The sequence below is a fragment of the Columba livia genome, chromosome 1, assembly GCF_036013475.1.
Source record: "Columba livia isolate bColLiv1 breed racing homer chromosome 1, bColLiv1.pat.W.v2, whole genome shotgun sequence".
NCBI classification, from domain to species: Eukaryota; Metazoa; Chordata; class Aves; order Columbiformes; family Columbidae; genus Columba; species Columba livia.
In genome coordinates this window covers 156,306,564-156,323,084 of record NC_088602.1, presented here as the reverse complement: position 1 = coordinate 156,323,084, position 16,521 = coordinate 156,306,564, and the positions used below count along the sequence as shown (strand labels likewise).

Genomic DNA, 16,521 nt, shown 5'->3' with positions numbered 1-16,521 from the left:
CAGCGATTATTTTATGTTCCTATAAACAAAGCTTCTGCCAAAAGAAAAAGGCTTCTTGTATGCACTTTTGGGAAGACTGAACTCATAGAACCAGCTCTTCCATCAGACACCATTATTATTGTGTGAGCTGACAGAGGCATGGTGCAGGAACAACCACAGAACCATGGATGAAATTCAAAGAGCAAATTTTGTTGCCTTGTGAACCAGGGGACCCCCAAATCAGCATCCGGGCAGAGGAGGGGGGACACGGACACCGCCAAGCTTGGTCCTTGCTAGAGGATCATCAGACCTGCCGTTTTTGCCTGTGAGTCAGGGATTCACGCAGGCACAGTTTACCGTGGTGCTTTCACCTTTCCTGCAGCATGGCAGGAATCTCAAGCATGTTCGATAAGGTGCCTGTAAGTCTCTCACAGGCCTGTTATCTAAACACAGATGTTCTACTTGTCCGACACACAAGGCCAAACAATTAGTGTGATATATGTGTTATTCGACACGCCAGCTGCAACTCGCTTCAGCATGTTTACAGTACTTCTTGCCAATCTTCCATGATATTCATACAACTATCTGAGCTGAAAACTTAAAATCTCACTTTAACATCTTCCAGATTTTAAAGGTCTTCATTAGTAACTGACAGGTACTGAAAAACTGAGTGGTCATAAAATTGAGATTTTTCTCATCACTGAGTGGATGTCTGAGAGCGTATCAATGGGGTTGATTCATATTTTAGCATTAACTCAGCGTAAGTACCAAAGTAAAGATTACAGACTACTTTTTGATTTGAAAAGCTTTTATAAATAGTCTTCAGAAAAATATCTCATTTTAATATTTCATATAAATATTTCACATTTTTATCTTGTATTTTTAACTAATCCAAGGGAAGATTCCTTAAGTTATTCAATATAATTTGCTCAGATATGTCTCTTGGTGAAATATTATTTGATTCTGAGCTGCTGATTAGACAAGTATTTTCATATATCATTGTGAAGCTCTGCCTGCTGTTTGAATGTGATTCTTTTTTTGAATGTCATTCTTTTTTTCAATCTGTCTCCTCTAATTTTTATTTCTTTTTAACTTCACATATCTTTTGAAGGTATTAAATGTGTTCAGGAAGTACTTGTTTACACCTGACGCTTATTTTGAAGCTGGATATTCCTCCTGGGATATAAACCTCTTTCTTCTTAGGGAGATTTCACACAGGTGTGGTGGGTTTGTTTGTTTGGTGTTTGTTTGTTTGTTTGTTTTAAAGAAGAAAATAACAAGAAGAAATTATGTAGGAAACAGAGAAAAAAAGTGACGTGAAATTGTGCAACTTGCATAATGTCAGATTACGGATTAGCTTAATATAATTCTCAGAAATTCAAATAAAATCTATATAGTGTTGAACTATTTCTGTAGAATGCCTTCATCATAAAATTTGACACCTTCAGAACCTACAAAGAAGCATTTTGCTCTTTATCCTCACCATTTCCCCAAATTCAATATTTAACCACCTCATTTTCTTGATTAGAAAAAAAAAATCCTCATTATTCAGAGTCCATTGTATTTAAAATTATAATTGTTTGAATACCAAGAATAAAATAAACATACCAGCAAACAAAAGGCATTGAAGTCTCTTAGTTCCAGAAAAAAATATTGTAGAATCGTACAAAAGTTATTACAATTCAGCCTGTCAGAAGTTTGGGTGGGAAAAAAAAGTGAGTATGAATAAGCGCTAACTGGTAGCATGTGTATATGCTGTGCATATAGGTTATATATCCAACTGTGTTGGCTGACCCTTGCCAGCAGCTAAGCAGCCACTCGCTCATCCACATTCTTCCACCAAGGGGGCTGGGGGCTAACAGGAAGCACAAAAGTGAGAAGAATCTTGGATTGAGATAAAAACCAGGTTAATAGGTGAGGTAAGAATAAAAAACCAAGTGTCGCAAAGAGAATCACTTGCCATCTCCCACAAGCAGCCTGATGCCCAGCCAGTCTTTGAGCAATGGTCAGCTTGGAAGACAACCCCCCACTATCCTTCTTCTTCTTCCCCTAATGGTTTTTCTTGCTGAGCGCCAGGTTCTGTAGTGTGGAATGTCCCTTTGGCCCGTTTGGGTCAGCTGTCCCAGCTGCGTCCCCTCCCCATATCTCTTGCTCATGGGGACATGGGCAGAGTGGAAAAAAAGAGGGAGCCCTGGGGCTGTGCAGGGAGGGCTCAGCAACAGCCGAAACACAGGTGTGGGATCTGCGCTGTGTTAGCCACACAGCCCAAACACAGCACCATACAGGCTGCGATGAAGAAACTCCATCCCAGCCAGACCAAATACAGCAATATGAGTTTCAATTTAAGGTAAAGTGAATTAAGCTTAAACTTGGCTAGGTTGTTGGTACCAGACAATTGTAACTGACACTTAAAAAGTAGGAATGGAAGAAAAATAACAAAAATAATGTAATTAGCCTCAGGCGAACATTATAGAACCACCAGGTACTTAGCATCTTTTATATTCTGAAATGTGGCCCAGTCCTTAAAGCTCAGATTGTGCTTCTGAAAAACAAGATTCCACTTTACTTGTAACCATTTAATTTATGTGGTAAACATGTTACTCATTTTCTGCCTCAGACTTTGAAAATTTGATTTTTTAATGTTTTGTGGACCAGAAAAAAGGTCACTAAGAGCAAAAACGTCACTGAGACCACTAACTCCAGTATTGTTTTTCAGCTTTGGATAAAGAGCTTGAGACAGGCATCATGAGAAAATGAGAATATGTTATTTTTTTTATATCAGGGATATTTAAAACTTTAATAGAAATAATGATGCTAGAATTAGGATAGTTGCACTAATAGTCATGGCTCAAATTTGTAAAGCATGCATATTAGCCTTAGTTGCATTAAAGGTGTATAATCTATAATCATCCTGTGACCTTTGCTATTTACCTTCAAACACAGAACTTGTTACCAACTGCATGAGCAGAGCCACAAGAAAAGATCTTGAAGATATCTTTAATTCAGCATGTCTTAGCTGCTTATGTAGACAAATTTCAGTAACTCAAGTACATCTTCACAAACTTGCTATTTCTCCACTGCTTTTTTGCCCATGTCTAGAGGTGCAGATAATATTCAGGAACGTGATAAAAAATAAATCAAATTCTGTGCTCCAGTATTAAGACATATGCTTTCCGATATTTTTAAATTATTACATTTGTATTTTACTGAAAACATATTCAGTATTTAACACAAAAATTTGTGCTCCAGCAGCTATATCATATCTATTTTAAAGAGAAATGAAGTAAAATGCAGCTAAGATAAAATCTCTTTACTTTGGATTTTGTCTTAAATTTATAAATTGCAATGAAACCTCAAAAAAAATCCTTCATCTCTTACCCATGCCATAAGCAAGGAAGTTTCTTAAAATTTTCTCTTTGAATGGCAGCTCTCTTGCAGTTTTCAAATGTTTATGACTTCTTGTTCAAATGTATAGATACCAAAACCACCAGATCAACACATTCTATTTACACATGCCATTTTCTTCCCCTTACAGAAGAGAGTTTAACACTATAAATTTCCCTGTTTATCAACTGAATACAGTTGATGAATCCACTTCTTCCTGAAAATTTAGACATAACATTATTTGCCTGATAACCCTAGATGAGAGAAAAAGGCAGGCAGTATCTGATGACTGAAATCAAAGAAGGGACATATGATACCATAGGCTACACAAAACCACTGGAAGATTCTCAGGACCTTCTTTTTCAGATGGTTAAGTATCTCAGCTAGAAATTTACAATACAGATCATATAGTAGTGTTGAATAAATTCAGCATGTTTGTTGAATTAACTCAAGGCAAACATATACAGTAACAATCAATAGAGCAGGAATATCCACATAAGGTTAATTTCCCATAGAGCTGCTGCTTCTTTGCAGTTCTATAAATGTCTTCCTTCCCACTCTAAAAGATGCTGATACTAATAAAGGTAATCATGCAAAGCAAACTGGAACCAGATATATACAAAGCTCTCAAATGCCCAAGTAAGAAAACATCTGCTGGGAGGGAAACTTCTGCAGCTTAGATGTAGTGATACTGAAACTTCTTTGTAACTACAGCAGATCAAATTTCAGACACAAACACAGGCACCAAGCACCGTTTAATAAACTAGACCAACCTCTAGCTGATACTTCAGTTTTCCGTGGGTCCTGTGTCACATCTGTGGGCCTTTTGAGGATGTTTTTAGTACTGTGGGATATGTAAAACAGCATAAGCCACCGAGGAAGCATCATTTCTAGAGGTAACATCTATTTGAATAGAAGAACCGACCCAAATAACACACTACTGTAGTATGATGAATACCTTTAAAAAATAAAAAGGCAAACTTTTAACTTGCTTTATTGTTTCTTGTAAATATTTTAATAGAATCCACACTGTTTTCAATAGGAGAAATTAAGGATATCATATACACCTTCCATTACCCTGAGTTTTGTGTGAAGCCAAGTCATTGAAAATGTATCTATTCTAAGTCATGTACTTTGTCCAGTTCGGTTAAAACAAGAGGATGCAAAGTGTTTCGAGCAAAGAAAAGTTTGTTCGGCACAACATTTTGTGCTTTACAAAGCATACACATTATCCACTCTCCTATTCTTGTTGGATCTAAAGAAAACCTAGAGAGAAAGAAGAACAATAAATAGTAACATTATTCTGAATTTTAATTTTGGTACTTGTGCTTTTGTAGTTCACCTATACAAAACCCCTTCATAATTCACTTTCAGGAAAAGCACAACAAGGCAGCAGTCTTTTTCCAAGTTTTAAAACCATAGAAAGTCTGCAAAGACATTTAGCATGCATAATCATTGCAAAGAAATGCTCAGGGACTGTGCTAGTTTTGAAAGGCAAGTTTTGGGAGTTTTCCAGGTACAACCATTTGACTTAGAAAGGCTGAAAGGCTTTATTTAAAAAGTTTCTCCTACCCAAGTAAGCCATCAGTGCTCTTCTGACAACATGCTGGTAGGAGGCCAAGTCCCTGAAAAAAAAAAGGTAGCACCAGAATACTCTAAACTAAGTGAAATTAAAACAAATTATTTAAGTAATTGCTTTACCCTCTCTGATGCTTACATTTTACTCCTGTCACAGAAGCCATTAGGGCCTATCTGAACTTCAAAGCAATTACAGGTCAGGAAGGCTTCCCAGAAACCGTCTTCTTAATCATTTTAACAGCACTCTGGCTTCTGAGACAGAGCTGCTGGGTTAACGACGCCTATCCAGGGTGCTGGGTGCTGCCAGAACACCCACTGCTTTTTGTCTTTAGCAAATTTGTGTGGCGTTTGGTGGTCCGCAGGACATAGGCCCCACCAAAGGAAAAGGAATCACAGAATGTTAGGCATTGGAAGGGATCTCAAAATACAATCTAGTCCAATCCCCCTCCCAGAGCAGGAACACCTAGATGAGGTTACACAGGAATGTCTCCAGAGAAGGAGACTCCACAACCCCCCTGGGCAGCCTGTTCCAGTGCTCTGTCACCCTCACCGAGAAGAAGTTTCTTGTTGAACCTCCTGTGCTCCACTTCATACGCAGTGCCCCTTGTTCTATCACTGGTTGTCACTGAGAAGAGCCTGGCTCCATCCTCATGACACTCACCCTTTACATATTTATAAACATTAATGAGGTCACCCCTCATTCTCCTCTTCTCCAGGCTAAAGAGACCCAGCTCCCTCAGCCTTTCCTCATAAGGGAGATGCTCCACTCCCTTAATCATCTTTGTTGCCCTGCACTGGACTCTCTCCAGCAGTTCCCCGTCCTTCTGGAACTGAGGGGCCCAGAACCAGACACAATATTCCAGACGTGGTCTCAAGGAGTCTGCGGCCCATGGGAATAAGCACCCACAAGGGCTCCTGCCCCATAAGCGCCCATCGTTGGCGCTGACCCGGACGTTGCTAAGTGAAGTTGCCCTTGACAATCTTGCAGTAGAGAGCAGCACAGCCGGTCAACGTTGTTTCACCACCCGCCTCCTCCGGACCGCTCGCTTCCCTTCAACAAGATGGCGGCCTCCCCGCTCGGTCTCCTCTACCAACATGGCGGGTAGAACGCCCATTGGCCTCCACCCCCCGCCACAGCCCCGCTATAGGCTGAGCCAGCGGCTTTCCCCGCCCCCTGCTCACACGGGCTCGCTGCGAACTCCATTACCCAGGACACTCCGCGCTCGCGGAGTTGCCCCACCCCTCTCTTTTATTTCTGACGCACCGCCTCTCCCTTCCCAAGCGGGAGGGACGGGGTGTGGTCTCGTGAGAGCGCGTGGGGCTGGGGCAGCGCGGGGAGGGGGCGCGGCGCGGGCCGCCCTGCGCAGGAAACGAAAGCGGCCGAGCGGCCGGGGCGGGCCGAGCGGAGCCGAGCCGAGAGCGTTGGCCTGGGCCCCATGGCGGCCGCGGAGGCCGCGCCTGCGGAGGCGACACTGGATCCTAGCGGGCTCTCCCCGAAGGAAGAAGGGGAGCTGGAAGACGGCGAAATCAGCGACGATGACAACAACGGCTTCAGGCCCGGCGGCGGCGGTGGCTCTGAGCCAGGCGGCAGCCTCGTCAGCAGCAGGCCCTACTCGAGGCGCAGGCCGCCTGCCGGCCTCCGCGGGGGCGCCTCCCTCTGCTCCTCCGGCCAGCGCTTCCCCCGCTCGCGGCACCAGCCCCCACCGGAGATGGGGCACCTGCACGGCCACGGCGGGTACCGGCCCAAGGACTCGTTCCGCTCCCACCCGCCGCCCATGCCGGCGCCGCGGATGCAGTCGGGCTCGCACTCCGAGACGGGCCCCCGGCTCTCCTTCTGGGAGCGCAGCCACAATGCCTTGGACCGATTCCGCTTCCGAGGCCGGCCGTACGGGGGCGGAGGGTGGTGGGGCAGGAGCCGAGGCGGCGGCGATCGGGGAGGCAACCCTCCGGGAAGGCCGCCCGGAGGGGGAGGTGGTGCCGGATTCAGTGGCAGCCAGGGCTGGAGGGAGCCCTCGCCTCGGAAATGTATCCTTGAGACGTGAGAGGGAGCGGAGGCGGGTGGGCCGGGGTGTGTCAGTGCCGCGGGACGTGGCCGAAAGCCCTGGGAAGGGACGCACTTCCTCCCGCCCTGGCGCTGGGGATCCCGTAGCGGTAAAGGGAGGGCGGGGACGCTTTCCTTCCAGTCCCAGGGGCTGGCTGGGGCAGCAGGCGCTGCTTCTCAAGGAGAGGCTGCTGGGAGGCCGGATTACTGCCATGACCTGGCTTGTATGCTGGCTGATCAGTCCCGTGTAGGGTAAAAAAGAAAAAGTATAGCCTTAAACAAAGCCTTAGTCTGTTGGGTGCCAGTTGACTACTTTTCTAGCCCCAAGTGTGACTATTTTGAAGCAGGGTCAGCCTTTGGTGCAGCAGTTTTAATGTGTATAATTAAAGTGTCACAGTTGTAAAGCTAAAACCTGAAGCTTGTTAATTTCCGTTATTGGGCAATAAGGGATCCACTGTTTTTTCAGTTTTGCTTCCAGCCCTTTAGAGGCTATTACACATAGCTAAAGCTAACTTTAGAGCTAAACCTGAGTTAAACTGGGACTGTATGCACATAATGTGGCTTACATGGGAGTTAGCATATAAGGAAGTGCTATTTCTCTGTAAAGCAATACCAGGCAGTCCTCGTAGGTTGTTTTCCACTGATTGCTCTTAGGGTTGGTTAGGTAGCTTTTAGTAGAGCTCTGATATTTCCTTTTAGGAGTAGGAACTGCTAAAGTGATGGAAGAAAGCTCCTCTCATTTTCCAGGTTTGCCATAGAAAAAACGTGACGAATCGACTCCAGTTGTAACTCAGGGACAGGCTGGTACTGAAACTTGATGTAGCTACATTGTTGCTTAACTGAAAGTGTAGACAAGTGTAAAAACCACTGAGCGAGACTACTGGTGGTTAAAACCTATTCTTCAGAATCTTGCAGTGTTTTATTGTTCTCTGTACCAACAGTCAAAGGATGTGCACTGTTTGCTGACTGTGCTGGTTGATGCAAGGAACTGGAATTTTTCCTACTTGACCCAGCACTTAGAGCTTTGAAAACTACTTACGGGACCTTTATGTTATTTTAGATACAAGATGATTTATGTGTGCATTTTTTTTAATGTGGATGGAATACTAGTGATAAAAGGGTGTTTTTATTTAGTCTCATCTGGTAAACTTACAGCATTACTGAAATCTTCATAAGAGCTCTTTGTTCAAGGATGTTATCTCAAGAGGCAGCACATGAAGATATGATTTGCCTGAGGTCGCACAGTGAGACAGTTCTAGTGCTGAAAACAGATTTTAAGTCTCTTAATGTGCAGTGTTGCTCTAAGTCCTAGGAAATGGTTCCTTTCTGTGTAATGAGTAATTTGCAGGACAAATGCATTGATTGTCCTGAACAGACCTTGCAATGCTTGTTAATACTGATATAGAGCTTCCTTCTCCCTTGTAATTAAAAGAACATTCAGAAACTGATAATTCCATTTTCAACTCAAAAGGAGAAAATTACAGTCTTTTTTTCCCTGATACTTAAGATTGCTTTTCTGTGTAAGCGTGATAGAGAAGATTCTAATACTTCTGCTCTTTAACAGCTGACATTCAGTTGTTTATGGATCGTATAGTTAAGGAAGGCCCCTGATTTTCTCTAAGTAAGTTCTTGTCTGTAATTTTCATATCCTTGCCACCTAAAGGAGTCAATATTACAGGATTCCTAAATATTAAGGTGCCTCTGTGTTGCTAATATTAGTGGTGATGGGGGCATAGTTCATGAGCATGTGACTTCAGAGGAGACCTTCACATCAACTGGTACAAGGAGGCTTGTGGCCTGGAGTGGTACTTGGAATTCCTTCCCAAAAGTGAAATTTTTGTCTGATAAGAGAGAGAGGTGACTTCTTTTCTTTATCCTTGAAACTTGAAGAATAACTGTTGTTTTAATGCATATGTGCGTGTCTGCCTTTCACAACACTCCATGTAGTCTTGCATGATGTGTGTAGAACCACGGAAACTTTTCTACATATGTGAAGCACAGAATTTCTGATTAATTTTGATTGTGTGAGCTCTAGAAATTGTAGCGTCCTAAGCACAAAAAATATTTCAAAGCTTTGTCTTGTTATCCAACTTCAGATGACTCTAGAAGCTCTTGAAGTATTTATATATCAAATAATAGGCTTATTTTTATAAATGACGTTAAATAATTTCATTAGCTTCAAAGTTTGCTGTGACTCACAAAATCACTATTATAGTTGTCTTTTTGGAAGTAGAAATGTGTTGGAAGTGGATTTGGCAAATACACTTATTACACAATTTGCTGTTATACTGCACACAGCTCTTAGTATGTCCAGCATGTTTATAGATTCTTTGATTGCCTTCTGGATTTTATGTAGTTTACTAGTTTCTGCTTTTTATGCTGATGCTTAAGAAAGTATTGTTTAGCAAAACATTCCAGAAGTTATTTTTGTAGGATACGTACCAAGATTCTTTATTCTTATGTTACAAGTTAACATAGCAGAACATCCAAGATGTTGATGAATGTTGTGAGCAGCATACAAATATAAATTTATCTTCCTCTGGATTCAGTATATCTGCATTCAGAGAACACTTTATTTTAGCATTTAGTTTTACTCCATGTATTGGTTTAAGAGATGACATTGCTGAAAAAGCATTTCACATAACTGGGAGTGAGTCAGCTGTTATCACAGCAGGGTTGATACTGAAAGTCAAACGAGTCAAACCTGACTTGGTATCCTAAAAGATTTCCCCTGGAGCATGAGTATTTTACAGGATAGTTTAGCCTTTCAGGTGTCAGGTTAAGGCAAGAGAAAGTGAACCTCTAATAGTGAGAACTTAAACTCTGTAATATAACCATTGCCTGCCTTTGGTCAAGGTGTTTTCAAGCAAATCTGTCCCCTGGGCATGGATAGGCAAGCTTTTCTGAGTAATTAGTAATTCCCAATCCTCTTTTAGCATTTTTTAAAGGTTTTGATTGCAAGTCTTTAACCACCTGTTTTTATTCCCTTCAGATGTTGATTATTCTGTGATTATTTTGTTGAGCTAGAGTTACTGCACTGTATAATTGTGCTGTGGCTAGACTTGGCATTTTATGAAAGGATAAAATGAGTGTGAATTTAACCTGTCTCTTCCAGAATGTCAGGTGGGGAGTCAATACTTGAGTTACGAATGCTGGAAATCTGACTTACTCTTTGTGATAGGGAGCCTTCTCAGCATTACAGCTGTTGTTTCTAAGAGGATGGTGTGAGCAAGAGTCAAGATTTCTCAGCAACTCAAGAAATTCTTGTCATAAGTAGGGTATTTCAAATTGTTAGTTTGAGAAAACGTTCGTTTAATCTGTCCATATGTAATAAGGGATGTATCTTTTGCATGCTGCTCATATTTATAAGGGATATTTTTCAAGCTAGCCTTAAGGTAAATTAAAGTATATGAGGGGGATCTTCTGTTTGTCATGATTTAGAGTTCAGTGGTATCGCTAAGGTTATACATGTTTTTGTTGTAGTTTTCTTGACCAGTAATTCAGCCAAAACTTTTGGAAGGTCCCCCTCTAGAAAGCAGAACTACTCTTCTAAAAATGAAAACTCCGTGGAAGAAAGTTTTGAGGATCTGCTCTTGAAGTATAAGCAGATACAATTAGAGCTTGAATGCATTAATAAAGATGAAAGACTGGCTTTGAGCAACAAGGAGGAAAGTGAACAGCAAGATGATGATAAAAAAGTGGACACTGAGGACCAAAAAACTGTAGAAAATAACAGTATTACAACGGATGCTATAAAAGAAGTATCTCCTGAGGAGAAAAATCCGGTTGTAGCCTTTCAGGCATTTGAACTGAAACCTCTCAGACAGAAACTGACTACTCCAGCTGAGAGGAGCAGATTAAAAAAAGGCAAAGAAGGAACAAAGCAGCCATCACAAAAATCTGAAGTCACAGAATCTGGCCAAGGTAAATACTTGTGAAGTTGTTTTAGCTTCTAAATTTGTTTTTACTTGCCATTATCTGTCATATTTATTCAGTGTGGGGGAAAGTTGTACTTTAATTGAAATACTAAATTTATTAAAGTGTTAAATGTTTTAAGTTATAGATTTAATGTACTTAATTCCTGTTTTATGTAACTAAGTTACATAAAACAGGAATTAAGTACATTAAATGTAATTCCTTGAATTACATAAACATGCTTGGATGCATGTTTGCGTTTTTTTTTTTTTTTTTTTTAACTAATGTTTTCTTCGACTAACGGATAGTTTGGCAAAAAGCATGAGGGTAAGACTTGAAGGTTTTAATTGCTGTTCATAGCAGAAATCATTGGCTTAAGGTTTTCTTTCTGTTTTTTTTCCCTTTTTTTTTTTTAAGAAGCAAAATGTGGGTTTTTTTAAGCTGAAATGATGACATGTATAGACATAATCTTTTGTATTTCATCTTTGTTGTTTGTTTTCTTCAGTGTAACGAGCCTCTATGAGATATTTTCACCAGAATTTGATCATAAATGATATTCACAAATAGAGAAGAAATCATGGCACAGAAATAGAGAGGATTAGTAGAGGAAATATAGCCGAAGGGTAGAATAAGTATCTTGTACAGGTGATTCTTTACAGCAGCTCAAGGAGGATGATTGCTCAGATGCATCAACCAGTTAGCAAGAAACAAGTTACAGTGTTCAGCTCACCTGTCATAAAAGTCCTTGAGCTTATGTTTAAGTTAGCTGCCTTATTTTGCTGCAGATTCAAAGTTCCTGTTCTGAGGCATCATCTAGTTCTAATAAGTGTTTGCTGTGGTTGAGGGTGTGCTCGTGGATATCACTTGTCATCTTGTGTTAGCTAATTTGATAATGTGTGTAAACTATCAATTTGAGTGGGAAGAGGCAAAGTAGTAAATGGACGGATTAAGAACACAGGGGAGTAACTGGTAGGAATATGAAGAAGGTTAGGGCTAGAACACTGAAAGTCAGAATGATTTACACATAACTTCAGAATGAGAATTTAGAAGACAGAGCCTGTAAAGAAATCAAAAGAGAAGACTGATATTTAGTAGTCAAACCCCACCTCATCCTAGGCATTTTTCCACTTACGTCTTTACTATTAAAAAAAAAAAAAGGAAAAAAATATGTTCTATTAGTCTTTAAGAGGTAATATAGGTTTTTTATAGTGAGAGACATAGGCTAAACCAACAGATTTTGACCATAGAAGAAAAACCAGTAGCCTGCAGGAAGAGAACATAGCAAGGCAGAAGTAAAAGAGCTGTTTAAAAAGCTAAGCAGTCTCAAACAAAATCCAGCTTCAAAACTGAGAAACACTGAAGTTGAAAATATAGTTCATATGATGGTGAAAATAGCCACTATAGCACACACGTTAAGAACATCTTAGTTTTTGCACACCACTCAAATATATGACATGAAAATGATCTGAAAGCAGATGATGTATGAGTGGCCATTTATGACAATGTAATACAGGTTTCAAAAGTAGAACAGCTCAGCTGATTTCAGCTATTGCAGATTCATGTACCTCAAAGGAATGTATACTACTTGATTATGCATGTATTAGGAAATATGTGACATTTAGTTTTCCCGTTATATTTATTTTTAAATGATGAAGAACTTATCTTGAAACTCAGGGAAGTTGGTGCTTTCAGAATTCATTCTCTGTGGTTCAGCAGCTCTGACAGAGGCTTTACTGTATTCCTCGCTTTCCTTCCCTTGTTGCCCATTAGTCTGTTCTGCCCGTGTTGTCCCCTTCTGTTTTGAAAAACCATGTTAGTTTGTGTAGTATGTCCCTGCATATGTCTGTCTGCATCACAGAAACTAGTGTACCATCTGTGTCTCTCTACTTCAGTCCTGTGATCTAGTTAGGATCTTTGCTTAGTGTAATAACTGTTTTGTATTTTATTACACATATGGGTATTAGATATTATTTTTCTTCCTTTTGTATGTGTCGTTTTAGAAAATACATGCATATGTAAGCAGGAAGGCACTGAGCATTTGCTACATGTAATTTTTCTTTAGATGTAAGATCTTGGTGTATTTTAAATTGTGTCCTTGTGAATGTGACTTTTTATAAAATGCTAGGAAGAGTAAAAGCTCTACAGAGTACAAACTTATTTTCTATAAATTCAAATTGTGTGTGGGAATGAATCTTTTTGAAGAAAGACTAATATAGCAAAAGATCTCCAGCCTTCTCTCTGTTTCCTTTCTCTGATGCACATAGGCATATATATTTGATTATGTATAAACTATGTCAATACAATTGTAATTTTTCTACCACGTATATTAATAATTAGTAGCTATAATAAATTATATAATAGTGTAAATATATGGCATTATGTATATTATATATAAAATAGTGTGTTTATATATATATATATATATGGATATAAGGCATTTGGGCAGTCTGACAAATTAGTATGTCAACATCTTGATGTTTAACAGGAAAGCATTACTATTTATTATTAATTTCCGTAGGATAACTCTTTTCTATTGTCCTTCAGCATGAAATGGAGCGAGAGTGTTCTTACTGCAGCTTTGGGCCTTTAATTCTGCAAAAGGCTGACCAGTTACTCAGAATAGCTGCCAGTGTAATATGAGATGCTCAGGACAGCAGCAGATATGAGATGGTAGCATAAAACAAATGGCAAGAAGTAATCTCTTCCCCTTGTCTCCAAATCTGTGTGTTTTTCTGCTTGAGGAAGTCCGTGTCAGCCTTAAGACAGAATTATTAAAAAATGACAAATCTTACCTTAGGCTTGTGGCATCGCTATGATGTGGATTTCATCAGACATGCCAAGTTTCTGTTATTGTTTGTTGATGTGCTTTCATATGTATAACTGCTATTCTGTTTTACACTATGTACCAGTGATACTGGTAAAATAAGTTTGTATGGATTAAATTCTGCGCATCATTTTAATGTAGCTTTGCCTCATGAGAATCAGCGTATTCAAAAATACGGTATTTTTATTTTGGAAGGTGCAGAAGACAAGGAACAAACATCAGTGCGGAAGCTTAGCAATTCAGATGTTACATCTGAAAAGGTAAGAAAGTATTTCTCTGTAGATGAGGCATAATTACATTGTGATACTCTGATGGCTTTTTCCATATTACAGTCCAGAAATGTTTCAGTAATAGAAACAGTGCATTCTTACGGAATGATAACACTACAGTAAGATCTTTAAGCTTTCTCCTGGTAAAAATTTTGGGACAGACTTCAAAATACTTTTTCAAGAAAGGTTTAGTTATTCAGTGATGTTTCTTGACTTCTTGTCTTATTCTTTCTTCTTAAGAAGCTGCTTGATGATGAGGAGGAGATGTCTGAATTGCAACTTAGGCTTCTTGCACTTCAGTCTGCTAGTAAAAAATGGCAACAAAAAGAACAACAGGTGATGAAGGAAAGCAAGGAGAAATTAACAAAAACGAAAAGTGTAACCCCGAAAGTCAAAGCCAGTACAAAAGCACATTCAACAAAAAAACCTAGTGCTACAGGTAATAAATTTAATGTTACTGAAATAGCTATCAGTGTCATGACCTCTGAAATAAAAAACATAGAATGTTATGTGAAACATTGAGCAGTGAGCCTTTAATCGTTCTAAGAGCCCATACATCTACTCAAAGCTCATGAAGAATCTAGGATTAGGGGGAACCTGTTAGGTAAGGTGAAGTTAATCGTGTATCTTTTTCTTTTAAGGCAAGCAAACTTTGAGGAAACAACAGACAAAGACATCAAAGAAGATGCAACAGCAAAAGGAGCTAGACAGGCGTCAGAAAGAGGAAGATCAGAGGAAACAAGAAGAGGAAGAGGAGAGAAGAAAGAGAGAAGAAGAAATCAGAAAAATCAGGGACCTCTCAAATCAAGAAGAGCAGTACAATCGATTTATGAAGCTAGTTGGAGGAAAGAGGAGATCGAGAAGCAGGGTAACAAATTTATTATGTTTTTCAGGTGTTATATTTGTGATTCAGGAGTGATTTCTGGTTTTATGCCTCTCTTGGCTCTATGTCCCTCCTCCCCTTGGCCCCCTTAAAAGAAAAGCTCAAAATATTTCAGTGTTTACAGTGTTTTAATCCCAAGCTAGACAGACATTCCCTTTGGGTTTGGTAAAATCAGTTTTGCATGATTTTGCAAGTCAGTGGTGAAATATTTTGTGCCTAAAGATATTTTGAACGTTGTGATCAGTCTGTCATTTAACACAAACAAACCTTCTTGTCTTTCTTCTGTCAGATTGCAGTTTCGTGTCTACATTTTCAAAGTTCTTGTGTTTATACAACTTCAGTGGTCTGCTTCTTTCAAATTGTCCTGAGATTTGGTTTCTTTGTAGTATTTTTTGAATTTGTCAAGTTACAAAATATGACCACACACAAAAGATAGTGAGTTACCTCAGCTTCAGAATTGTGTTAAATTTATGAAGAAATAGTGACTGCAGTGGTCATCATGCTTCACTTATGGGCTGTCTTCATTCTATCATCTTGAGATTGGCAAAAGACACTTGAATCACTAATGTTGTGTCTCTAAAACGTTACTGAAAAAAAGTACAGTGTTTCTTCAGCATTAATTCTTTTGTCATAGAAGCAGTATAGCTGCTGTAGCTACATTATTTTAGTGTTTGGAGCTACTGATGCTGGAGTGAGAAGCGAAACTCTTAAGAGAAATGGACCTCCCTATTTGAGGTCATGTTATAGAAGGATCACATTTATAATAATGATGAGTGGAAAATGAAGGCTAAATGTGTTTTAACTGTAAACAGCAGAAATTCTGAAAGCTACCAGAATTTCTGCCTCTGAAAGATACAAATTGAGGAGTGTAAGAAATCTCACTTTCATGTTCTGCGCATTTTCTTCGTTCACTGAACATTGGTTGGCACCCATATAGTGTTAGGCCTTCTTTGAGAAATCTGATTTATTAGTTGACAGTCTCTGGACATGTTTCAGTGTGATATGTGGCTCCATCTGGGACAACAGAAAGATTCTCTGCCTGAGATGTCAGCACAACATGTTTCACCTAAACGCACAGCCTTTGTAACAGTGAAGATGATCTTCGTGCAATTTTGTATTGTGTCTAACAAGGCTAGTATAAGCACTTCTGATAATTGCCACGACAGATTAAGAGAAACAGCAAAGTATTTAATTCTCTTTCAGAAATATATAACCATGGCAATTTACCAGATACATAATGACCTAATAGGTGTTTAAAAAGACCAACTAAATAAAATACACTTTTCTTTGTTTAGTCTTCAGATACAGACTTGAGATGGTCTTTGGATAAGCAGTCTACAGATAGGGCAGGAGGCATGTATCAATATGATAATTATGATGAAGTTGCTATGGATACAGATAGTGAAACTAACTCTCCAGGTAAGACTTAGTTTTCTTATATGGTGATTGGTAAAAATAGTTAAAAAGTAGGAAATGAGCTATCATTTTACAAGGAAAATCTTTATTTTGAAATGCGACAGTTACAGAACTTCCATTTTAAGGTGAGCTAATTCTGTCTTGTTTTAATGCTCTTTCCTCCCTGCCTTTACTGTAGTAGTATTTTCAAGGTCTACAATGTTATACCATTTTCATTGCAGTACTGGAGAGT

The 16,521-nt window shown here is 39.6% G+C and overlaps 1 protein-coding gene and 1 long non-coding RNA gene across 6 annotated transcripts in view; one reads left to right on the top strand and one right to left on the bottom strand.

Moving 5' to 3' along the window:
- Nucleotides 1-4,355: 4,355 nt before the first annotated feature.
- Nucleotides 4,356-5,040, bottom strand: LOC110355736 (uncharacterized). The gene is made up of 2 exons (XR_002408601.2): nucleotides 4,936-5,040; nucleotides 4,356-4,629 (listed from the first exon to the last, which is right to left on the bottom strand). It is a non-coding gene; the product is annotated as an uncharacterized LOC110355736 (long non-coding RNA).
- Nucleotides 5,041-6,255: 1,215 nt separating this feature from the next.
- The window catches only part of ZFC3H1 (zinc finger C3H1-type containing), a 41,432-nt gene continuing 31,166 nt past the window's right edge, over nucleotides 6,256-16,521 (top strand). For 2 of the 5 annotated variants that reach the window (XR_010467906.1, XM_021281700.2), the window contains exons 1-6: nucleotides 6,257-6,966; nucleotides 10,487-10,906; nucleotides 13,917-13,981; nucleotides 14,231-14,429; nucleotides 14,632-14,858; nucleotides 16,169-16,292. Coding sequence is in view for 4 of the 5 variants with exons in the window: in XM_021281700.2 (XP_021137375.2) it covers nucleotides 6,378-6,966; nucleotides 10,487-10,906; nucleotides 13,917-13,981; nucleotides 14,231-14,429; nucleotides 14,632-14,858; nucleotides 16,169-16,292 (1,624 nt within the window). In the remaining variant the exon portion in view is untranslated. Of the gene's footprint in view, nucleotides 6,967-10,486; nucleotides 10,907-13,916; nucleotides 13,982-14,230; nucleotides 14,430-14,631; nucleotides 14,859-16,168; nucleotides 16,293-16,521 lie in introns of all 5 variants that reach the window. The other 3 variants (XM_065040435.1, XM_065040425.1, XM_065040415.1) reach the window with 3 other exon arrangements.